This window comes from Thalassophryne amazonica, chromosome 16, assembly GCF_902500255.1.
Source record: "Thalassophryne amazonica chromosome 16, fThaAma1.1, whole genome shotgun sequence".
NCBI classification, from domain to species: Eukaryota; Metazoa; Chordata; class Actinopteri; order Batrachoidiformes; family Batrachoididae; genus Thalassophryne; species Thalassophryne amazonica.
The window spans coordinates 86,248,715-86,274,427 of NC_047118.1; the positions used below are offsets into that span (position 1 = coordinate 86,248,715).

The 25,713-nt window shown below is 42.3% G+C and overlaps 1 protein-coding gene across 2 annotated transcripts in view; it reads right to left on the reverse strand.

The window, feature by feature from the left end:
- Positions 1 to 317: 317 nt before the first annotated feature.
- The window catches only part of LOC117527215 (zinc finger protein 271-like), a 47,371-nt gene continuing 21,975 nt past the window's right edge, over positions 318 to 25,713 (reverse strand). For both annotated transcript variants that reach the window (XM_034189433.1, XM_034189432.1), the window contains 3 exons: positions 10,470 to 10,604; positions 10,199 to 10,388; positions 318 to 1,803 (listed from right to left, as the gene is read on the reverse strand). In XM_034189433.1, coding sequence (XP_034045324.1) covers positions 509 to 1,803; positions 10,199 to 10,388; positions 10,470 to 10,589 — 1,605 coding nt within the window. In that variant the 5' untranslated portion in view covers positions 10,590 to 10,604 and the 3' untranslated portion in view covers positions 318 to 508. The remainder of the gene's footprint in view (positions 1,804 to 10,198; positions 10,389 to 10,469; positions 10,605 to 25,713) is intronic.

Consider the following 25,713-nt stretch of genomic DNA (forward strand, 5'->3'; position numbering starts at 1 on the left):
TTTAGGTTTCTTTGTAACAGAGTGCAGTGGGGTCTGCAATGGCACCATCCTTCCTGGCTTTCATATGCGAGGGTTCTCTTCAAGATGTTTAACTGCTGATAGCTGTACTTCATGGGCAGCTGGGCAACCAGGGACTGCCTTGAAGAATTAAGTTTTTCTTGAAAAGCCTTGCCAGTCCAGGCAGCACTGGTATATTGTTTTTGTGGTTCATTTTTGAGGTTTTGGTAGCTTGCAATTTTTTTTTCTCTGTTTTATTGAGACCATAGTCACAGGGGACTGTTACATCTATAATGTTGGTGTTTTTTATTTTTGTTTTTTTCTAGCTCATCCCAAATAATATCAGGTTTTATTTATGGCACCTTCAATATATCGTCCTGCTGGGAACTCTGTTGTAGAAGATGTCTACTTTTGTTTTTGATGAAACTAGAGCTGTGTCTATTTATTTTTTTTTATTTCTCTTGGATATTTTAACAGAATGAGCCCCAGATCCAAGATCTGTAGTTGCACCCTAAACATTGCTGGCATTGCAGCCAAGGGCTGTATGAATTCTTACATGTCTCATCAGATTGCTCTCCAGTCCAAATCTTTTACCACACTCAGAACAGCCAAATGGTTTCTGTCCTGTGTGAATTCTCATATGTCTGGTCAGATTGCCCTTCTCTCCAAATCTTTCACCACACTCAGAACAACCAAATGGTTTCACCCCTGTATGAATTCTCATGTGTGTGATCAGTTTGCTCTTCTGTCCAAATCTTTTACTGCAATCAGAACAACCAAATGGCTTCGCTCCTGTATGAATTTTCATGTGTGTCATAAGACTGCTCATGTGTCCAAATCTTTTACCACAATCAGAACAGCAAAATGTTTTCTTTTCTATATGAATCCTCATGTGTCTGTTCAGATGACACTTTAGTCTAAGTCTTTTACCACACTCAGAACAGCAATATGGTTTCTCACCTGTATGAGTTCTCATGTGTGAAATCAGATTGCCCTTTTGGCCAAAGCTTTTACCACACTCAGAGCAACCAAATGGTTTCTCTCCTGTATGAATTCTTGTGTGCTTAATCAGATGGCACTTCAGCCCAAACCTTTTACCACACTCAGAACATCCAAATGGTTTCTCTCCGGTGTGCGTTCTCATGTGTGTGATCAGATTACCCTTCCGCCCAAATCTTTTACCACACTGAGAACAAACAAACTTTTTCTCGCCTGTATGAATTCTAATGTGCCTGATCAGATCACCCTTATTTCTGAAACTTGTACCACAATCAAGACAGCTAAATGGTTTTTCCATTGCTTGCATTTCTCTGTGTTGTTTTGAGACAATGTTATTTGACTGACAGTAAAAACGTGAATGAAGTTCTCTGGTCTGTTGCCATTCACAACTGTCATCAGTCTCAGTTTCAGAAGTGTCTGAACTACCACTCGTATCTGGTTGTAAAGGACTATTTGGGCCCAAGTTGCTGACTGGTTGTGGGCCTCCATCATATTCTCTATGAAGTTGTGCTGTCAGTGTTCTGTCTAAAGTTGAGCTGCTGCCTACAGGCTCAGCCTCTGTGCTCTCATCACTCTCGCTTTGATGAATCTGTGATGGCTGCGTTGTTTGTTTTTCACTCTTCACAGGAACAACAGTGAAAGAGGACTTAGAGACATCAGCCTCCTTCCAGTGGTGAAGCTGCTGTCCTTGCTGACTGATCCAGAGATTCTTTTCTTCCTCTTTAATGTCCTCCTGGTCAACAGTCAGATTCCACTCCTGCTGTTCAGGGAGAATTTCGTCTTTAATCACAGACACTTGCTGCACATCTGCAAAGAATCAGTTAAATTAATTGATATTTAGAACAATGGTCATTAAAATAAAGGTAAAGCTGCAGAGTGGTGAAGGTTTCCTGAGTACACTGAAGAGTTACTGTACTGATGGAACTGATAGCATGGAAATGTACATCAAAGTGCTTTTCATTTCACACATTCCTGAACTGCAGCTAGACATTATATTCTCACAACTTTGGTGATGTGTCCAATCAAATCAATCTGAAGGACAGTTTTTAAGGATACGATTGGACAGAAGTAGGCAGCAGCTCCTGTCTAATACTTTGACCGCTTCACATGTTCCAGGTATGAGAACAGCATGAAAATGGCAGGGGGTCTGGGGACAGTGATTTTGAGGGTAATCCTGACTGTTAATTTTTAAGATTTTCACTGTTTTGAAGCTACTCATTCTAGAGTTTTCAGGCAATATTTTCGCTAACGGAGGTAGATACGAGGACTTAGTAAATGATTGAATGAGTTCTCCAATCTTAAGCAATTATGAAGGAAGACAGGTCCATCTTTCTTTTCTTTATTAGCAGTATTTCACAAAAAATTCCTTTCTCATGACTCATGGTGGATATATGTACATTAGTGCAGACAACCAGTATCAGTTCAAAATGAACAGCTGCTCAATGTTTACAATGCACAATGTTTACTCACAGGAATTCAACTCAAAACTCGTCCAAGTTCTTCAAAAACACACTCATGCACTTACTCATTATCAAACGTTTGCTCCAGTTAAGGGTTGGGGGGGGCTTATCCCAGCAGTCATAGGGTGCAAAGTGAGGCACACCAGGAACAGGACACCAGTCTGTCGCAGGGCTCTTCAAAAACTTAAGTTCTTTAAACTAAACCAATAAATATATACGTATCAATGTGTTTGGCAAAAAAAAAAAAAAAATCAGGAAAATATACGGCACACCTACCATGACCCAGCGAGCCCCCCCGACACCCCACCCCAACACACACACACACACACACACACATTATTTAATTACATTTAACAAAATACAGTGCACACTGAATTTACTCTGTCAGCTATCAATAGTACTGGGACAGGATTATCCAGTAGTCGGCAAGACCTCATTTGCAACATTCTTTTGGCGATTGGGGATGTGACAGTAAAAGGGGTTGCAATAATACTGGATTAATAATAATAGATTGGCCATAAAAGCTGTGACAAATGAAAACAGGGTTCTAGCTAGAACCATTTTAGTGCTGGGTAAATTACGTGATCACGGCTCACGGCCGGGGGTGCAGGGGTCCGCAGCAGGTGTCAAGGGGGCAAAGCCCCCTGAAACTATAGGGTTTTATACCTCTAAAATGTTACTGGCTGTCAGGACTGCAGACACTGTGTGGCTGGGCACCAATGCAGGCCTCACGGACACAGGTGTAAGACTTAAAGGGCTTTATCCAAAAATAGCAGCTAGGGATACAGTACACAGTTAGGCAGTCAGCGTGGCAGAAGTACAGAAAAACAACAGGCTGGAGCGTGGTCAAACTACTAGGTTCATCTACATGAAAGGTTTATCTTTGACCCGTTGTGTGACTGTGATGCCCAACTGCATTGTGTTTGCGCTTGTGATGGAGGGCTGTATGTGGGGTTAATCTACTGTCTCGTGTCGTTTCTCAGATCAGTTGTTGGTTTGGTTTTGTGGTATGCAGGAAATCACTTGACTTAGGGTCTATACGTTCAAATAATAATTAAAAAAAATACTGTCATCACTTTTTACTCTTAGTCTCTTACAATGGTCTAGCCTAAATACACGAGCTTTCCAGGAGCGCACCCAATTCATTACGCACGCTCAGAGGCACGTCCCCTTCGGTGCGCACTTTTTTTGGGGGGCGCGACCCTGCCCCCTGTGATAAACTCATCGCCCCCTTAATATTTTTTTTCTGGCGCCGGGCCTGACAAAGGCTAAGTCCAAAAACGAGGCAGGGTCAAACACAGGCTGACAGAGAACAGAGCTGGGACGAAGACGGTGAAGTGCAACAAACGAGCAGTGAGGAGGTGAACACAATGGACTTAAATAGAACAGGAAGTGATTGGAAAAGAAGCTGCATGTGTGGGGAGACGTTTCTAGAAAGGGGTGTGACTAGGCGAATCCAAGATGATACATGGTGCAAGATAGGGAGGACAACACAAGGTGGAGTGATGAAAAGACAGATACGTGAACAGGTGGCAAGAGACTGAGCGAAGGAAAACACAAAGCAGACAGCATAAAGGTGCCAAATACCAATGCGGATCTGGCTGTATCGGCTGTGGCGACCCCGAACAAAACGGGAGCAGCCAAATGGACAATAACAACATTTATGGAAAAAGCACCACCAGACTGACCGGTAGGGATTTTTTTTTTTTTTTTTTACATTTTTCAGCATTCTTTTTTACATCATGTCATCCTCAGAAAGAGAGTTTAGGTGCATTTGGGTGGAAAAAACAAGCATTAGCATTTGTTAATGCATGTGGATCAACTGTTTTTAAGCGAGGACTCACACGGAGCGGCACAGAGTTTTAAAGAAAAAAAAAAAACATAAAATGTCTTTGTAAAGCTCAGTGCAGGTGTGCTGCCATCACTATGCTTTCAGAGACAACAACTGTTCTCAACTCTGAGCTGCGCTGCAGAAAACAGATGAAAAGCTCGCAGCATCAAACACTTTGTGGGCGAAGTGGGCAGTTCGGTCAAGGCGCAACCTCCGCCTGCCCACAAGCTACGTTGAGAGATTGACATCATGCTGCTGTAAAGGGGTATCAGGTGTCTAGTATCGGAGCAATTTATGATTACAAGAACAAGTAAATACATACGGGATCGGGCCGATACCGATACTGGTATCGGGGTTGGTGCATGCCTAGTATTGATTACATGGAAAACTATACAAAAGCACTGGGACTTTTGGTTTGTGTCTAGTGAGTGCAAATATCTGGTTTATATGTTTAGGTGAGTTTTACTGTATTCCACAGAGAGGCAAGAGCGAATTTAGATGAATAGGCCTCAAAGAAGTTTCTGCAGGAAGTATTTTAGACACAGGGTCAAGTGGGAGGGGGAAGTGTTTTTTTTTTATACATGAAAAGCACTCGACTCATCGAGAGGATTTAGTACTGCCATAACGGACTGACGCAGTGACAGCAATGCAACAATAAGGATGTGGCTGCCATTAAATGCCACAGAAGAAGGAGGACACAGGATTTCTTAAACTCAGATAAAACTGAAGTTATTGTACTTGGCCCCACAAATCTTAGAAACATGGTGTCTAACCAGATCCTTACTCTGGATGGCATTACCCTGACCTCTAGTAATACTGTGAGAAATCTTGGAGTCATTTTTGATCAGGATATGTCATTCAAAGCGCATATTAAACAAATATGTAGGACTGCTTTTTTGCATTTACGCAATATCTCTAAAATCAGAAAGGTCTTGTCTCAGAGTGATGCTGAAAAACTAATTCATGCATTTATTTCCTCTAGGCTGGACTATTGTAATTCATTATTATCAGGTTGTCCTAAAAGTTCCCTAAAAAGCCTTCAGTTAATTCAAAATGCTGCAGCTAGAGTACTGACGGGGACTAGAAGGAGAGAGCATATCTCACCCATATTGGCCTCTCTTCATTGGCTTCCTGTTAATTCTAGAATAGAATTTAAAATTCTTCTTCTTACTTATAAGGTTTTGAATAATCAGGTCCCATCTTATCTTAGGGACCTCGTAGTACCATATCACCCCAATAGAGCGCTTCGCTCTCAGACTGCAGGCTTACTTGTAGTTCCTAGGGTTTGTAAGAGTAGAATGGGAGGCAGAGCCTTCAGCTTTCAGGCTCCTCTCCTGTGGAACCAGCTCCCAATTCAGATCAGGGAGACAGACACCCTCTCTACTTTTAAGATTAGGCTTAAAACTTTCCTTTTTGCTAAAGCTTATAGTTAGGGCTGGATCAGGTGACCCTGAACCATCCCTTAGTTATGCTGCTATAGACGTAGACTGCTGGGGGGTTCCCATGATGCACTGTTTCTTTCTCTTTTTGCTCTGTATGCACCACTCTGCATGTAATCATTAGTGATTGATCTCTGCTCCCCTCCACAGCATGTCTTTTTCCTGGTTCTCTCCCTCAGCCCCAACCAGTCCCAGCAGAAGACTGCCCCTCCCTGAGCCTGGTTCTGCTGGAGGTTTCTTCCTGTTAAAAGGGAGTTTTTCCTTCCCACTGTAGCCAAGTGCTTGCTCACAGGGGGTCGTTTTGACCGTTGGGGTTTTACATAATTATTGTATGGCCTTGCCTTACAATATAAAGCGCCTTGGGGCAACTGTTTGTTGTGATTTGGCGCTATATAAAAAAATTGATTGATTGATTGATTGATTGATTGATAACAGACGCCTGCCTATACCATAACCCCACCGCCACCATGGGCCACTTGATCCACAACACTGACATCAGAAAACCGCTCACCCACACGACGCCACACACGCTGTCTGCCATCTGCCCTGAACAGTGTGAACCGGGATTCATCCGTGAAGAGAACACCTCTCCAACGTGCCAAACGCCAGCGAATGTGAGCATTTGCCCACTCAAGTCGGTTACGACGACGAACTGGAGTCAGGTCGAGACCCCGAGGAGGACGACGAGCATGCAGATGAGCTTCCCTGAGACGGTTTCTGACAGTTTGTGCAGAAATTCTTTGGTTATGCAAACCAATTGTTTCAGCAGCTGTCCGAGTGGCTGGTCTCAGACGATCTTGGAGGTGAACATGCTGGATCTGGAGATCCTGGGCTGGTGTGGTTACACGTGGTCTGCGGTTGTGAGGCTGGATGGATGTACTGCCAAATTCTCTGAAACGCCTTTGGAGACGGCTTATGGTAGAGAAATGAACATTCAATACACGAGCAACAGCTCTGGTTGACATTCCTGCTGTCAGCATGCCAATTGCACGCTCCCTCAAATCTTGCGACATCTGTGGCATTGTGCTGTGTGATAAAACTGCACCTTTCAGAGTGGCCTTTTATTGTGGGCAGTCTAAGGCACACCTGTGCACTAATCATGGTGTCTAATCAGCATCTTGATATGGCACACCTGTGAGGTGGGATGGATTATCTCAGCAAAGGAGAAGTGCTCACTATCACAGATTTAGACTGTTTTGTGAACAATATTTGAGGGAAATGGTGATATTGTGTATGTGGAAAAAGTTTTAGATCTTTGAGTTCATCTCATACAAAATGGGAGCAAAACCAAAAGTGTTGCTTTTATATTTTTGTTGAGTGTATATATATATATACATACACACACACACACACACACACACACAAGGTCTATTAGAAAAGTATCCGACCTTATTATTTTTTTCAAAAACCATATGGATTTGAATCACGTGTGATTGCGTCAGACAAGCTTGAACCCTCGTGCGCATGCGTGAGTTTTTCCACGCCTGTCGGTTGCGTCATTCGCCTGTGAGCAGGCTTTGAGTGAGGAGTGGTCCAGCCCCCTCGGCGGATTTTCATTGTCAGGAAATGGCGGAATGATCAGAATTTTTTCAGAAACTGTTAGAGACTGGCAGGTGGAAATCATTAGAAAAATTTATCTGGCTTTCGGTGAAAGTTTTACGGGTTTCACAGAGAATAAGGACTGTTACTACAGCTTTAAGGACAGCTTTAAGGACGGCTTCAAGGACGGCTTCAAGGACGCTCGGTGCGCCACGTGCCGCCATCGAGAGCCACAAACCACCAGATCATTTCTAAATGGATGGCTCTGTGGATCCGAGACCGTCGTGTGCACTTTCTCTGGTTATCACAAGAGCTGGACATCAGCCATTTTCCAGCAGACTTCACTTTTAACAAGAGATTTTGTCATGGAAAGCCGAGCGGAGGCTTCACGCGTCACGACCGATTTGCTGATGGAGCGAGACAAAGGAACACCTCCGTTTTGGTCTCACAGGACGGCTTTGAGATGGCGTTCAGACAGCTGTCGGTGGTTTTTCCATCGAGTGATTATCCGAGAAATTGTGGATGTGCCTGGACATGCCAGAACATGTCCCGTGAGGCTTCATCACAGTGTTGTTTTGCGCCATGCGGCACGCCGCGACGCGCGGAATTCCTCCGCACGTCTGTCTCAATGTGCTGAAAAAGTGCTGATGTCCACGTCTTTTCACAATTCCTGTGCTAGTCAGACGACGTCCCGGATAAAACACAGCGTCCAGTTTGGAAATGAACGGCACATTCCACTGTTACAGGAGTTTTTGTCATGGAAAGAGGAGCGGAGGCTTCGCGCGGTGCCGCATGGCGCACAACAACGCCGTGATGAAGCCTCACGGGACATGTTCTGGCATGTCCAGGCACATCCACAATTTCTCGGATAATCACTCGATGGAAAAACCACCGACAGCTGTCTGAACGCCATCTCAAAGCCATCCTGTGAGACCAAAACGGAGGTGTTCCTTTGTCTCGCTCCATTAGCAAATCGGTCGTGACGCGTGAAGCGCCACTCTGCATTTAATCATTAGTGATTGATCTCTGCTCCCCTCCACAGCATGTCTTTTTCCTGGTTCTCTCCCTCAGCCCCAACCAGTCCCAGCAGAAGACTGCCCCTCCCTGAGCCTGGTTCTGCTGGAGGTTTCTTCCTGTTAAAAGGGAGTTTTTCCTTCCCACTGTCGCCACGTGCTTGCTCACAGGGGGTCATTTTGACCATTGGGGTTTTTACGTAATTATTGTATGGCCTTGCCTTACAATATAAAGCGCCTTGGGGCAACTGTTTGTTGTGATTTGGCGCTATATAAATAAAATTGATTGATTGATTGATGTTGCCTTATGCTGAAGAGGACATGCCCTTGAAATGGGTGTTTCAACAAGACAATGACCCCAAGCACACTAGTAAACGAGCAAAATCTTGGTTCCAAACCAACAAAATTAATGCCTCACAGATGTGAAGAAATCATGAAAAACTGTGGTTATACAACTAAATATTAGTATAGTGATTCACAGGATTGCTAAAAAAGCAGTTTGAACATAATAGTTTTGAGTTTGTAGTGTCAACAGCAGATGCTACTATTATTGTGAACACCCCCTTTTCTACTTTTTTTTTTTTACTAATAGCCCAATTTCATAGCCTTAAGAGTGTGCATATCATGAATGCCTGGTCTTGTTGGATTTTTGAGAATCTACTGAATCTACTGGTACCTTGTTTCCCATGTAACAATAAGAAATATACTCAAAACCTGGATTAATCTTTTTAGTCACATAGCACTACTATTATTCTGAACACTACTGTATGCCTCTTCCTCACAGTGTTATGACTCAACAATTGAGTAGCTAAGGCATTGATGTAGGTCAGGTGTGATGCATTGTAATATCCGACTGGGAAAAATGTGCGAGGCTCAAAACTTTATGACATCCCCTCGTATACACACGGTAATTTCCAGACTAGAGGCTGCACTTGTATATAATCTGCAGCTGTCCATGTATGTAAAAGTTGGTGCACACCTGATGGTTTCCAAGATTTTCCATTATAAATCATTGGTTGTTTGGATCAGCAATGTCAGTTACATATATCATATTACAGACAAACACACTGATAATTGAGAAGTGAAATGAAGTTTCTAGTACTTAGAAAAAGTATCTAATAATTATTTAAACAAAATTGGGCAGGTGCATAAATTTGGACATCCTTGTCATTTTATTGATTTGAATACATTTAGCACTAATTACTGGAACACAAAATTGGCTTGGTAAGCTCATTGACCCTTGACCTCCTTACACAGGTGAATCCCATCATGAGAAAGGGTATTTAAGGCGGCCATTTGCAAATGTTTCCGCTCTTTGCATCTCTTCTAATGAGAGGCAACATGGAAGCCTCTAAACAACTCTCAAATGGCCTGAAAACAAAGACTGTTAAACATCATGGTTTAGGGGAGGGATACAAAAAGTTATCTCAGAGATTTCAGCTGTCAGTTTCCACTGTGAGGAGCACAGTGAGGAAATGGAAGACCACAGGCACAGTACTAATTAAGGCCCAAAGAATTAAAGTATTTTCAGATGTCGTTTTAGAAAATAAGGAGGCTTTATGTGGATAATTTTTCTTCAGGATGTGATGAATTCCAATGAAACGAACAGGTTAGACTTTATATTTACTCCGTGTGTGAATTTACTCCGCATGAGGACTGCGGCGTTCAGCCAATGGACAGCATTAATGGATGTATTTTAGACTTATGAGTAAATTACAACAAAGCCTGTAAAAATTCACAAATTAGGTGCATCATTGTTTAAGCTGCAATGTTCAAAGTGTATAAAAAAAGCAGCAGCTTATAGTCTGGAAATTATGGTATATAGACATTCATGCTTTCAAATACCAAGTTTCCACATCTCAAACTTTGAAATTTAGGAATTAAACTAAATCCATGTGTCATTAGTCTCAGAATTCTTACCATCGCTATGTGGATGTAAATGACTGCATCGTCCTGAGCTGCTGGCTGGTTGTGATCCTCCACAGTCGCGTCCATTAGCTTCTGTTTTCAGTGTTCTGTGTTCAGCTGAGTTGCTGGAGAGAAGCTCCACTGCTGTACTCTCATCTCTTTTGCTTGGTGGAAGTGATGATGCTTTTTTTTCATCTTCAATCTTCACACAGACAACAGTGAAAAGGAACTTAGTGATATCAACCTCCACCAGCCCGTGAAGCCGCCTTCCCTCCTGACTTACCCAAAGTTCCTCCTGTTCATGTTTAATGGTTGCAGTCTGAGAGCCATTTTTGTTCAGACTGTGATTCCCTTCCTGCTTATCAGGAAGAACATTTTCTTTACTCATGAACAGCTGCTGCATGTCTGCAAGGAAAAGCTGGATAAAAACAAATGGATAATAATTAAGAACATTCATTATCAAAAAGACCCATGTGACAGAGTGGCGTCCTGTCCAGGGCATACCCTGACTTTTGCCCTATGACTGCCGTGACCATTAACTGGAGTAAGTGGGTATAGAAAGTGTATGGATGGATGATCAGAAACAGCAAAGTTAAAAGATAAGCAAAGATAAAACAGCAAAGTGGTGTTTCTATGCGTGACCCAACAACAGCATGCTATTGAATGGAGAAATTCAAATCACGTGGAGGAGCAGCAGCTCGACTCCGAGCTCTTCCCGAGTGACCGAGCTCCTCACCCTATCTCTAAGGGAGCGCCCAGCCACCCTGCAGAGGAAACACATCTCGGCCGCTTGTACTCGCGACCTCGTTCTTTCGGTCATGAGCCAGACCTCATGACCATAGGTGAGGGTCGGACCATAGATCGATCGGTAACTCGAGAGCTTTGCCCCCCTGTTCAGCTCTCTCTTCACCACAACAGTCCGATACAGCGACCGCATCACTGCAGATGCTGCACCGATCTGTCGATCTCACGCTCCATCCATCCCTCGCTCGTGAACAAGACCCCGAGATACTTAAACTCCTCCACTTGAGGCAAGGACACTCCACCGACCTGAAGAGAGCAAGGCACCTTTTTCCTGTCGAGAACCATGGCCTCGGATTTGGAGGTGCTGATTTTCACCCTGGACGCTTCACACTCGGCTGCAAACTGCCGCAGTGCACACTGAAGGTCCTGATTTGACAAAGCCAATAAAACCACATCGTCCACAAATAGGCTCCAAAACCGGACCACTCTATACCCTGGCTGCACCTATAAATTCTGTCCATAAAGGTAATGAACAGAACCGGTGACAAAGGGCAGCGGAGACCAACATGCACTGGAAATAGGTTTGACTTAATACCGGCAATGTGAACCAAGCTCCTGCTGCGGTCGTACAGGGACCGGATAGCCCTTAGCAAAGGACCCCGTACTCCCGGAGCACCCCCGACAGGGTGCCCAGAGGAACACGGTCCCTCAAGCACCCGATGGAGGGTGTAGAGCTGGTCCAGTGTGCCGTGACCAGGACGAAAACCACACTGCGCCTCCTGAATCCGAGGTTCGACTATCGGTCGAATTCTCCTCTCCAGTACTCTGGAATAGACCTTACCAAGGAGGCTGAGGTGTATGATCCCCCTATAGTTGGAACACACCCTCCAGTCCCCCCTCTTAAACAGAGGGCCCACCACCTCGGTCTGCCAATCCAGAGGCACTATCCCTGACTGAAATACAATGATTTGCAAATACTCTTCAACCTATATTCAATTGAATACACCACAAAAACAAGATATTTAATGTTCAAACTGATAAACTTTATTGTTTTGTGCAAATATTTGCTCATTTTGAAATGGATGCCTGCAACATGTTTCAAAAAAGCTGGGACAGTGGTATGTTTACCACTGTGTTACATCACCTTTCCTTCTAACAACACAATAAGCGTTTGGGAACTGAGGACACTAATAGTTGAAGCTTTGTAGGTGGAATTCTTTCCCATTCTTGCTTGATGTACAACTTCAGTTGTTCAACAGTCCGGGGTCTCCGTTGTCATATTTTGCGCCTCATAATGCGCCACACATTTTCAATGGGTGACAGGTCTGGACTTCAGGCAGGCCAGTCTAGTACCCACACTCTTTTACTACAAAGCCACGCTGTTGTAACACGTGCAGAATGTGACTTGGCATTGTCTTGCTGAAATAAGCAGGGACATCCCTGAAAAAGACATTGCTTGGATGGCAGCATGTGTTGCTCCTAAACCTGGATGTACTTTTCACCATTGATGGTGCCATCATAGATGTGTAAGTTGCACTAACACACCCCCATACCATCACAGATGCTGGCTTTTGAACTTTGTGCTGATAACAATCTGGATGGTCTTTTTCCTCTTTTGTCCAGAGGACACGACGTCCATGAGTTCCAAAAACAATTTGAAATGTGGACTCATCAGACCACAGCACACTTTTCCACTTTGCGTCTGTCCATTTCAAATGAGCTCGGGCCCATAGAAAGCAGTGGCGTTTCTGGATGTTGTTGATGTATGGCTTTCGCTTTGCATGGTAGAGTTTTAACTTGCACTTGTCGATGTAGCAACAAACTGTGTTAACTGAATCATTTTCTGAAGTGTTCCTGAGCCCATGCGGAAAGATCCTTTACACAATGATGTTTTTTTATGCAGTGCCGCCTGAGGGATCGAAGGTCACGGGCATTCAATGTTGGTTTTCGGCCTTGCCGCTTACGTGTAGAAAGTTTTCCAGATTCTCTGAATGTTCTGATTATATTATGGACTGTAGATGATGGAATCCCTAAATTTCTTGGAATTGAACGTTGAGAAACATTGTTCTTAAACCGTTGGACAATTTTTCATGCAGTTGTTCACAAAGTGGTGATCCTCGCTCCATCTCAGCTTGTGAACGGCTGAACCTTTTGGGGATGCTCCTTTTATACCCAATCATGACACTTACAATTAGTGGCCTCAGGTCCCAAAAGCTTATTGAGTGTTGTTAGAAAGAAAGGTGATGTAACAAAGTGGTAAACATACCACTATCCCAGCTTTTTGAAACGTGTTAAGCCTCGGTCCCACCGAGTGAAGGAGTGAAGAAGGAGCCACGCACCCTGCTTTTTTTTTTTTTGTTTCGTTGTATCGTGGCATTATAGTGGCTCAGAGTGGCTCTTAGAGGCATTATCTTCAGTTAACGAGGCTCCTCTCTGAGCGTGGTGCTAATTTCAAGATGTTCACAATTTAGCAACAACAGCGTGGCGCAGTTTGTGTTCGAGTTACTGCGACGGCTTAGAGGCATTTGCGTGGTGCTTACGAGTCTGCAAAAAGTCCATTATCCGTGCGCCTGGCACCTTCGCAGGACCTGAGAGGCTATTTTTGGAGCAGCTCCTCCTCTTGCGCACACAATTGCACATGCTCTGTGCGCTGGACTCTATATATTTTGTAGTGGATTAATCATTTTCTGTCAAACCTTGGATGCCGAAAATACCTGTAATCACTTCTGGAATTAATGTATCACATGAGCTCCGCTGTGTGTGCGCACTGAGGCAGGACCTGGGAGGCTATTTTTGGAGCGGGTCTCCTCTTTGCTCACCAAATTCCACCTGCTCTGTGCGCTGGACTCTATATAAAATAATTATTTTGTAGCGGATTAATCATTTTCTGTCAAACCTTGGATGCCGAAAATACCTGTAATCACTTCTGGAATTAATGTATCACATGAGGTCCGTTGTGTGTGCGCACTGACGCACTGAGGCAGTAGTGACTCATCATCACGCTTCAAACGAGCATTTAGGCAGAACGCCAGCTCACAAATGAGTGATATTTCAGTCAATATTCTACGAACACAAAGTTAAAATTTGGGTGACTGCGTGAAAGTGGATGTGTGTTTAAAGCCATGGAAGATAACTCCAGTGGAGCAGCTAAGAGCTGTGCGGCAACACAGGATTGAGAGCGCGCAAAAGAGCGATTTTGAAGACATAACACAAAGTTAAAAGTTGTATCATGGTGACTTGTAAGCTGCGGAAGAAATAAAGAAATATATATATTGAAAATGATCCACAGGTGTATATAATAAAACGGCCACCTCATTCTGTACACAGAATGGCACCGCGCGCAAAACAGCGCTTTTGCAGAAATAAACAGACGAACACAAAGTCAAAAGTAGAATCACGTTGTAAAAATGATTGTGCTTAAAGCCAGGGAAAAAATAAAGCCAGCAAGCCACGGATGGAACGGAAGCCAGAAAGAGCAGAGAGGCGGCTCTCCATGAAAGGACAACAGCAGCGCGTGCGCAAAAGAGCGATTTTGCAGAAATAAACGGACAAACATAAAGTTTTGTGTGTTTAAAGCCGCAAAAGAAAAAAAAAAAAAAGCCAGAGAGCCGTGGAGCCAGCGAGGAGCACAGAGGCGGCTCTCCAGGAACCCATGGTTCGGGTCTAGCTGGTCTGGTGCATTACAGGTGGACTGCAGCCTGGCGCACAGCGCACAACTGCGGAACTGTGATGGAGTGTCTATTTTTGGACTGCGTTAAAAAAAAAAAAGAAGGGACATCTTTAAATGCTGCTGTGAATCTGTGAATTGAAAACCCACACTTTAAAGGGACCAGGTGTGGGAGGGCTGGAGGTTTGGACCAAACTCATGCCTAAACGTGCGCCAACATGGCGTTATCATGGCGCTATCATGGCACTACGTGGCTTAGTGTGGCTGATGCGAGCCATTCGAGGCTGTAATGACAGGTCGGTCATGGCTCACTAGAGGCTGCTACGCGGCACATGCGGGGTACAGAGAGGCACATAGTGGCACCTTCATAGTGGATACGTGTTAAGATGAAAACGTGGGTCATTCTTCAAATAATCCCACACCCATGCGTGGCTCCTTCTTCAGCCCTCATTATTCGGTGGGACCAAGGCTTTACAGGCATCCATTTTAAAATATTTGCACAAAAACAATAAAGTTTATCAGTTTGAACATTAAATATCTTGTCTTTGTGGTGTATTTAATTGAATATAGGTTGAAGAGAATTTGCAAATCACTGTATTCTGTTTTTATTTACATTTTACACAATGTCCCAACTTCACTGGAATTGGGGTTGTATTATATCCTTTATTTAACCAGGTAAAAGCCTCATTGAGATTAAAAATCTATTTTTCAAGAGTGACCTACTAAAGAGGACAGCACAACAACATGAACACAAACACATAAACTACAAAACAAATACACAAAAATGTATATTTTTGTATACACAAATATACACATATATACACACATTTCAATAAATAAAAATCACAGGGACAGTTACTAAAATGGCATCATAAAAAACATTTAAATGCATGAGTATTTTGTACTTTTGGGAATGCGTGGAGATAATATAAATTAACACCATTGACACATGGGCTTAAATCCAGAATCTGATTGGCAAACCTTAATTTAACTGATGTCTTTGCATTTGACCAACTTTATTAGTTTGACCACAGTGTGAAATTCTGCTCAATTAAATGTATTAGTTAATAGTAGTAATAACTCAAAAGTAATTAAGTAATAATGAATAGCCAAATGAAAGGCTTTGTGTTTCCAAAAAGTTCCAAGTTTGCTCTTAGCAGGAGAGCGAGCGAGCGAGAGCAAGACAGAGAGGAGAGTGAGCAAGTGAGAGGGAGGGAGACAGAGAGAAAGAGAGGACTTAATTTTTAATTTTTATGTATTTTACTCAAACACTTGCTTTGACAATGTAAACATGTTTCCCCTGTGAATAAAGCTCCACTGAAATTGAAAATTGAGGTGAGAGAGAGACAGACAGACAGACAGAGAGGGAGGGAGAGTGCTGATTTTTCTCTTTTAAGTCTATAAGAATAAGTGTATAAAAGAAGTACTTAATTCTTTCACCAAAACATCAAATCGAGGCTTGCATCTTAGATGTGCCTTCTGGCAAATTGTAGCTGAACTTTCAGGTTTCCTTTTTAGAAAATCCTCCTCTAATCACTTTACCATGAAGCTGTATAACTGGGAATACAAACTATACTCATAAAACCAACAATGATAATATTAAAGCAAACAGACGTCTGGTATCGGAACAGTATCACTGTCAGCAGATACCCAAATTCTGGTATTGGGATCGGATCGAAAGTGAAAAAATATGGATTGGTGTATCCCTACTTCACATATGTAAACACACAGCCTGACATCAGTGTGTGTTCGTGTTAATGGGCGAGGCATAAGTGTAAAGTGCTTTGGGCTTTTGATCTAAATGAAAAAGTGCTATATAAATGCAGTCCATTTACCATAAATCTCAAAGGTTTGTATCTCAAAACTGTCCAAGGAGAATTGCACAAAATTTGACATGGGAAATCTTGGGACAGCTCTTACCTGAAGTACATACAGTGAGGCAAATAAGTATTTGATCCAGTGTGGATTTTTCAAGTTTTCCCACCTACAAAGAATGGAGAGGTCTCTAATTTTTATCGTAGGTACACTTCAAATCAGAGACAGAATCTAAAAAGTAAATGCAATAAATCACATTGTATGATTTTTAAATAATTAATTTGCATTTTATAGCATATAGCAAATAAGTATTTGATCCAATAAAAAAGACCTTAATATTTTGTACAGAAACCTTTGATTGTAGTTACAGAGCTCAGATGTTTCCTGTAGTTCTTGACCAAGTTTGCACAAAGCAGCAGGGATTTTGGCCCACTCCTCCATACAGATCTTCTCCAGAACTTTCAGGTTTGGAGTTTAAGTTCCCTCTAAAAATTTTCTATTGAGTTCAGGTCTGGAGACTGGCCAGGCCACTCCAGGACCTTGAAATGCTTCTTACGGAGCCCCTCCTTAGTTGCCCTGGTTGTGTGTTTGGGGTCATTGTCATGCTGGAAGACCCAGCCATGACCCATCTTCAATGCTCTTAATAAGAGAAGGAGTCTGTCAAAATCTCACGATACACAACCCCATCCATCCTCCCTTCAATACGGTGCAGTCATCCTGTCCCCTTTACAGAAGAGCACCCCCAAAAAATGATGTTTCCACCCCCCATGCTTCACGGTTGGGATGGTTTTCTTGGGGTTGTTCTCATCCTCAAAACACAGTGAGTGGAGTTGATGCCAAAAAGCTCTATTTTGGTCTCATCTGACCACATGACCTTTTCCCATGTCTCCTCTGGATCATCCAGATAGTTACTGGTGAACTTCAAAGGGGCCTGGACATGTGCAGGCTTGGGCAGGGGGACCTTGCTGCCCTGCAGGATTTTAAACCATGTCAGCGTTGTGTGTTACTAATGTAATGCGACTGTGGTCCCAGCTCTCTTCAGGTCACTGACCAGGTCGTCCCGTGTAGTTCTGGGCTTTCTCAGAATCACCCATCCCCACAGGGCAAGATCTTGCATGGAGCCCCAGGCTGAGGAAGATTGACAGTCGTGTTTGTTCCATTTTCTAATAATTACACCAACAGTTGTTGTCTTTGCCTGTTGTCCTGTAGTCCATCCCAGCCTTGTGCAGGTCTACAGTTTTGTCCCTGGTGTCCTTACACAGCTCTTTGGTCTTGGCCATGGTGGACAGGTTGGAGTGTGTTTGACTGAGTGTGTGCACAGGTGTCTTTTATGCAGGTAGCAAGTTCAAACATGTGCAATTAATACAGGAAACGAGTGCAGAATAGGAGGGCTTCTTAAAGAAAAAATAACTGTTCTGTGAGAGACAGAATTCTTGCTGGTTGGTAGGTGATCAAATACTTATTTCATGTAATAAAATGCAAATAAATTATTAAAAAAAAAATCATACAATGTGAATTTCTGAATTTTATTTTTAGAGTCTGTCTCTCAAAGTTGAAGTGTACCTATGATAAAAAATACAGACGTGTACATTCTATATAGGTGGGAAAACTTCCAAAATCCACAGTGGATCAAAAACTTATTTGCCTCACTGTAGGTACAATAAAATATAATAAAAGGAAATGCAAAAACTCCAACAACATACATTGCACAGTCAAGATTCATACATCCACACGTTCTTTAGAGTATGACAAATCTTCTGATATAGGCCACACCCATTTCTGTTTTCACATAGCATTGCATCATATGTAAAAAGTAAGTCCCTTTGGCTGCTCCCTTGTTTGCACTCGGGGTCGCCACAGCAAATCCGAGGTGGATCTTCATGTTGAACTGGCACAAGTTTGACGCCGGATGCCCTTCCTGACGCAACTCCACATTACATGGAGAAATCTGGCAGGGGTGGGATTTGAACCAGGAACCTTCCACACTGAAACCAAGTGGATCAACCACTTGGCCACCACCCCTGCAGCATTGCAACATATGTAAAACCTACAAAAATCTATCTTGCCCCAGGCCATCACTTCGATGAACACTATTCTTTGTAAGAGCAATCTATGGACCATTTAGAGCACAAGTTACTAAAATGTGCTTAGTAGGTCAAAGGCTGCCTGCAAACATTATAAATGAGAGCCTACTACATGGAGCAGTCAAAACAGAATCTCCTATATCTTTGCAACATTACTTGAGATAAACACGAAACTTTGAATAATAACACATAGGAATGAGCAAAGGCTGCCTGCCTAATTTGGTAGACATAGATCAGTTGGGGGGGGAGCATAAATGGAAAATGACAAAATTCTCTTAAAATACACACAAGGTATTGCATGAAGTTTATTTTGTTGCAATTGTGGATCACATCTGAGTTGAATCTGAGAATCTGATGATGACTGCATAAAATGGGCAATGTTCGATTTGTATGTATCAATAAATAATTGGACAAAGGGTTTACTGGCCTCTCTACCATCCTTGTTTTTTATTTACTGATTATAATAATGTCATAGCTGGAGGTATCTATAGAAATCTTGTTTTTGTAATGAAAAATGATCCTTCAGACTTTGAAAACTATATAAATGTTATAAAACTATATAAAAAATATAAATGTTTTATATCAGATTCTGGGTTTCTTCCCTTGCCATATAAATCTTGATATTATTTATTTTATTTTTGTTGTAATTAGGATTGGTAGCATTTAAAATAGGTAAAGGAGCCTCTGTAATATATAAATTTTTATTGTTTCAATTTTCACGCTTAGACTCAGGATGGGTATGAGATTCCACCTTCTAAGGTCCTCCTTGATTTTACAGAGCAGAGGTTCATAATTTTTTCCTCAAAGTTTTGTTAAATCTTTAGGTAAATTTACTCCCAGGTATTTAAAGAATTCTGTTTTCCATCTTAGAGGACATCTTTTTAATTTTTCACATGGACTAAAATTATATGCTACAGTTTGTTTTATTGACATTTAGTTTATACCCTGACACAGAACCTGAGTTTTTCAAAAACGTCAAAACCTCCGGCAAGGACGTTTCAGGGTTTTCGAGGTACAAGAGAACATCATCCGTGTAGCATGCTATTTCATGTTCAATTTTGTTAATGTGAATTCCCTTAATTTTAACATTCTGTCTAATGTGCTGGGCTAGTGGGTCTCGGAATAGGGCGAAGAGGAGTGGAGACCAGGCACATCCCTGTCTCACTCCTCTCTCTAGGGTGAGTGGCTTGAATAGGTAGCTGTTTATTTTGCTTTAGGGTCGTTATAAATAGCTTTGACGTTATTTACCATTATTTCATTAAAACCAAATTTGATTAGGACTTTAAAGAGGTATTGCCAGCTGACAGAATCAAAAGACTTTCTGCATCTAGACTTATAGTTAAGTTCTTTATCTTATGTTGTTTAACGTGGTCCATAATGTGTAGGGTGCATCTTATGTTGTCTTGCATAAGCCGTGCATGTATAAAACCTGTCTAGCATTTTTTTTTTCCCCATTCTTTTGGCCATTATCGATGTGTAAATGCGGTAATCAACATTAACATTATCCAAAAAGATGGGGCCTCTGCTTTTTTCAGTGCCCAATTACAAGCAGTTTGCAATACAGGCATGAGTTCTACCTTAAATGCCTTGTACCATTCCGTTGTAAACCCATCACTACAGGTGATTTATTGCTTTTTAGTCTATTTATTGCATCTAGTAGTGCTTTTGGGGTTATTTCTGTACTTGGAGCTTTGTTTTGTTCCTCAGTCATAACTGGTAAATCTAGAGTTTCCAGAAATGAGTCAATTTGATCCCCTTGAGCTTCTGTTGTCCTAGAATAGAGCCGCTTGTACAATGATTTGAATGCTGCTTCGATCTGCTCTTGTTTGCTTTCAACACAATTTTTTTTCCAGATCTCGTATTTTATATATCATATTATTTGCATATTGGTTTTTCAGTTTCCAAGCCAGTAATTTCGTAAATTTAGAACCGTTTTCATAATATCTTTATCTAGCAAAGAGCATGTTCTTGTCAATTTCATGCGTATACATTAGATTAATTTCATTTCTAACTTTTTTTTATTTTTTGCAGTGTATCTGAATCTTGATTTAGTGCATGGTATCTTTCCAATTGCTTTAATTGTTTTTGTAGATCAAGCAGTTTTCTTTGGCATAATTTCTTTTTGAAAGAGGACATAGCCATGATCCTGCCCCGTAGAATAGCCTTTGCTGCATCCCACACCATAAGTGGTGAGGTTTCTCCATTACCATTTTCCTTTATGTACATTTGTATTTCATTTGGTATTTGCTTCTTGAACAGTGGGTCATTGAGCAGGCTGGAGTTAAATCGCCATGTTGTATTCCTCCTGTAGCTTTCCAGATTGAGAATTAAGTAAATCGGGGCATGATCACTTAGGTGCCAATTTCTGAGTCCACAATCCTTGACTTGTCTGTGTATTGTCTAGCAGCAGGGAACATTTCTCTCCATATACTTCATTCATAAATTCTTTAATTTTTTTTTTTTTACTTATTGTTTTAGAGGCATATGAGGGGTTTGACACTTCTAGCTTTGGCTGATTTATATCTGCCCCAAATATTAAGACCCCATCTGAAGGACTCACTATCCTATCAAAAATTTTCTTGTAGAACTAAAGATTACTTCTGGGGGGTGGGGGGGATATATTCAGTAGGGTGACATCTGCCTTCTTTATCTTTCTGAACATGGGTCTGTTGAAAAGCCAGTTTGTTGAAAAGTAAAATAGCAACACCTCTCTTGTACTTAGCTTTATATGATGAAAAAAGGTTTGAGAATCCCATTTTTGTTAAAGGAGACCTGCATTGAAAAAAATAGTCAGATTTTTTTGAACAAAAAATGACTTACATTTACACATGAGATCCTTCTGAATGTAGTAAAGTAAATCTGCAAGCCCAGATCTGTCATTCAACGGAGAAATCTTCATTTGAAAATGACAAATTTACAGCTAACATTTAGCCCTCCGCAAATTGTCCCTCTCATCATGGACGCTGCCGAGACATCACGGACAAGACCCTCTCCCAGCATGCATTGCAGCAATTGTAATTTGTGGATTTATGTCAGTTTGCATCTGCACCTTTTTCGTGTCTTATACGGAAGGATCTACTTTTTTTTTAAACTTCATATTGTCTTGCGGCACGTTTGGTGAGTACACATTTCTTTTATTTGTGCTTGAAAATTATTTTGGGGGACTTTTTCATACGCCCGTTTGATTGAGTGGTGTCGCAATGAAAATCTACTGTCTTTCGCCTACGGTACCATCGCGGGATATGGAGGCGAGACCCACAAAGAATCCCAGTCATTAAAAATATATAAACCTCTCTCAGCATCCATGGAGCTCTGGGGCTCTGATTGCCGAGACGTGCGGTGCTGTGGATTTTGCCGCAAGAAGTCTGTCCTTGCAGCAACAGGTGTACCGGCCGCTTCGCATTAAAACAGCGAGTGTAGCGGAGGCAGAGAGCAGGAGAGGAAGAACGGCTCCTGCTGTCGATGTCGTTGCTGATCTGAGCACACAGATCTGTATCTCACATTCATTGCAGCTTACTTTTGGATGTTGAAACCAGGACGTGTATAACATAACAATGCGGGATCGGACTGAAGGCGGGAGTGCGTCGTCTTGTCCCTGACGTCATGGAAATGATACGGCTGTACAAACTGTTTTCACAGAGGGCTAAATTTTAGCTGCAAATTTGTCATTTTTAAACGAAGATTTCTCCGCTGAATTACAAATTTGGGCTTACAGATTTACTTTACTGCATTCACAAGGGTCTTATAAATACATATCAGCTATTTCTTTCTGAAATCTGACCACATTTATTTCAATGCAGGTCTACTTTAATTTCTCATGTTCTGCATCATTTAAGTGCATTTCTTCTTTCATTATTGTATGGCTTTTGCCTTACAATATAAAGCGCCTTGGGGTGACTGTTTGTTGTGATTTGGCGCTATATAAATAAAATTGATTTGATTTGATTTCTTGTAGATACATAACTTCTGCCTTTTCTTTTTTTATTTTCGAAAATATCTTACTGCGTTTTACTGACTTCAATATTCCATTCTTATTGAAGGAAACAAATTTGAGTTTTTGATTAGCCATTTCCTTTTTTAGGCGAACTCAGAATATCATAACTATATGCTACAGATCTTCCCTTTGGTGAAATACTGAAAGGCAAACAAGTGAACACATAAACAAAGCAGCTATTAATGTTAAACAAGCTGAACAAGTGCAAAACATTTGCATCAAAAAAAAGGGAATCTGTTAAGTGATCCCTTAATTAGAGTATCTCTGGCTTTGGAGGGGAAGCCTCTTTAGGCACCTGCAGGTAGAGGGCCCTCCCTGACAGTTTAGGCCATAAAATGTCCATTGCCTTAAAATGGTTGTTGTCAACCTCTGACAAATTTTAATATCTATTTATTTTGAGGAGATTTGGGGGGGGCTAGAAACCTGTCTCCCTACCCGTATTGAGGAAAATATATTCTTTCTCTGGATTAATTATACACTATTATTTATAGTGTCCTTTACTCCTGACCAGTTTTGTTTTAAAATTTGAGCTGAGTAGAACTGAGTGTTTTAGCTCCCCCCCCTTCCCCCATTTCTTTTCCTTTTGGCCACTTTCAGTATTTTTTAAGTGGAAGTTTGTCATCTAAAGCTCTGCAGCTTTTCTCTGATGTCGGTGGTGAACCTCCGACATGCGCCACTCGCCCTCCTCTCGCTGTGTGCCAAGAGTTCTGGTTCAGTTTCTCGAGTGGGTCCTCCGGTGGGGGGACAGCTCTGACTGGGAGACCACTGGCCTCCATGTCTCTCGTGGCTTCACTGATTGTGTGGTAGAGTCGTGTCCCATCCTCATCACAGACCTGCGGTTTGGCTGGATACGGCGTCTGGAAGCGAATCTTCCTCACCTTTAACATTCGTTTCACCTCATTGTATTCCTTCCTCTTATTCAGGATGGTGGAAGGGTACTCGTGATCAAAATATATTCTCTGATCGTTCAGGAGGATTTCCTCCTTTTCCCAGGCTCTGCAAAGGACAACTTTTTTTGCTTTATATCTGTGAAATTTAATTACAATTGATCAGGGGCTCTCTGTAGCAGCGGGTTTTGCAGCTATCAATCAATCAATCAATCAATCAATTTTTTTTATATAGCGCCAAATCACAACAAACAGTTGCCCCAAGGCGCTTTATATTGTAAGGCAAGGCCATACAATAATTATGTAAAACCCCAACGGTCAAAACGACCCCCTGTGAGCAAGCACTTGGCTACAGTGGGAAGGAAAAACTCCCTTTTAACAGGAAGAAACCTCCAGCAGAACCAGGCTCAGGGAGGGGCAGTCTTCTGCTGGGACTGGTTGGGGCTGAGGGAGAGAACCAGGAAAAAGACATGCTGTGGAGGGGAGCACTAGCGCTCTGTGTGCTCTTTCAATGTATAGTTCAGTAGTCGAGGGGAAATCTAGTTTTTCTCGGAGGAGTGTCTCAATAAAAGTTATCACTGAGTTTCCCTCCTTACTTTCTGGTACATTGTACAGTCTGATATTCTCCCTCCTTGCTCTTCCCTCCTGGTCACCTCCTGGCTTCTCTTCGTGTTGCCGCTGAATCTTTATCATGTTTCCTAACACCTGCTCAACTGTTAGCAGCCTAGCTTTGGCACCTTCTTTTATGCTGTTGTGTGCTGATGAGGCACCACAAAGAAGAGGGACGCTGGAGGACTGGCCAGGCCGGTGAGGAAGGTGTGTTTTTGTTGTTGGCACTCAACTGGACTGTATCACAGTAGCGGCAGAGAGATGGACCCTGCTCAGGGTGCTGATGTGATGGGGTCATATAGGTGTTATTCACTGGATGCGCTGAAAAACAATAGACATCTTGGTTGAAGTTTCTCAACTTGATGGCAAACTTGGTATGATAATGCAGTTGCCTGTGTGGATCAGCAGGTCAGGCCCACATCCAAACATGTGACACATTGGGAGTCACATATGGCCCTTGCAGGGGCTCAGGAGCTTAGAAACTGCGTATGTCTACTGCCAGGTCTAGAGCCCCCCCACACTAAATGCAATGCAGGAGCCTAGCACCACATTTTTATTGGCCTCTAAATCCAAAATCGTAAATTGCACATTCAAATGGACACATTCACTGGCTTGAGCTGAGTCTCCTGAGTTAGGCCACGCCCTGCAACCCAGACCGTGACTGGCCCTCATGAGGTTAAGTTAGTAAAATAAGCTTGAGGTGCTTAAACTCTCTCTTTCTCTGTGTCTCTCGCTTTGTGTCTCTCTTTCTCTCTCTCTCTGTGTCTCTCGCTTTGTGTCTCTCTTTCTCTCTCTCTCTGTGTCTCTCGCTTTGTGTCTCTCTTTGTCTCTCTCTCTGTGTGTCTGTCTGTCTCTCCTCAATTTTTAATTTCAATGGAGCTTTACTGATATGGGAGACATATCTTTACAGAAGACAACGAAGAAGAGGAGGAGAATGTTTCCACAAACAGCAGGAGAAGAAGAAAACTAGAAGGGTGGAAATGAGAGTGGGGACTTTGAATGTTGGTAGTATGACTGGTAAAGGAAGAGAGCTGGCTGATATGATGGAGAGGAGAAAGGTAGACATATTGTGTGTGCAAGAGACCAAGTGGAAGGGAAGTAAGAGCAGGAGCATTGGCGGTGGGTACAAGTTGTTGTACCATGGTGAGGACAGGAAGAGAAATGGTGTTGGGTCATTTTAAAAGAAGAGTATGTTAAAAGTGTGTTGGAGATTAAGCGAGTGTCTGACAGGGTGATGAGTGTGAATTTGGAAATTGAAGGGGTGATGATGAATATCATCAGTGTATATGCCCCACAGGTAGGTTGTGAGATAAAGCAGAAAGATTTCTGGAGTGTGTTAGATGAAGTGGTGGAGAGTGTGCCCAAGCATGAAAGAGTGGTGATAGGAGCGGACTTCAGTGGGCATGTTGGTGAAAGGAACAGAGGTGATGAAGAAGTAATGGGTAGATATGGTACCAAGGATAGGAATGGGGAAGGACAGATGGTAGTTGATTTTGCAAAAAGGATGGAAATGGCTGTGGTGAATACCTACTTTAAGAAAAGGGAGGAGCACAGGGTAACATATAAGAGTGGAGGAAGGTGCACACAGGTGGACTACATTCTTTATAGGAGATGCAAGCTAAAAGAAATCAGAGACTATAAGGTGGCAGCAGGAGAGAGTGTTAGACAGCATAGGATGGTTGTTTGTAGGATGACTTTAGAGGTAAAGAAGAAGATGAGAGTGAGAG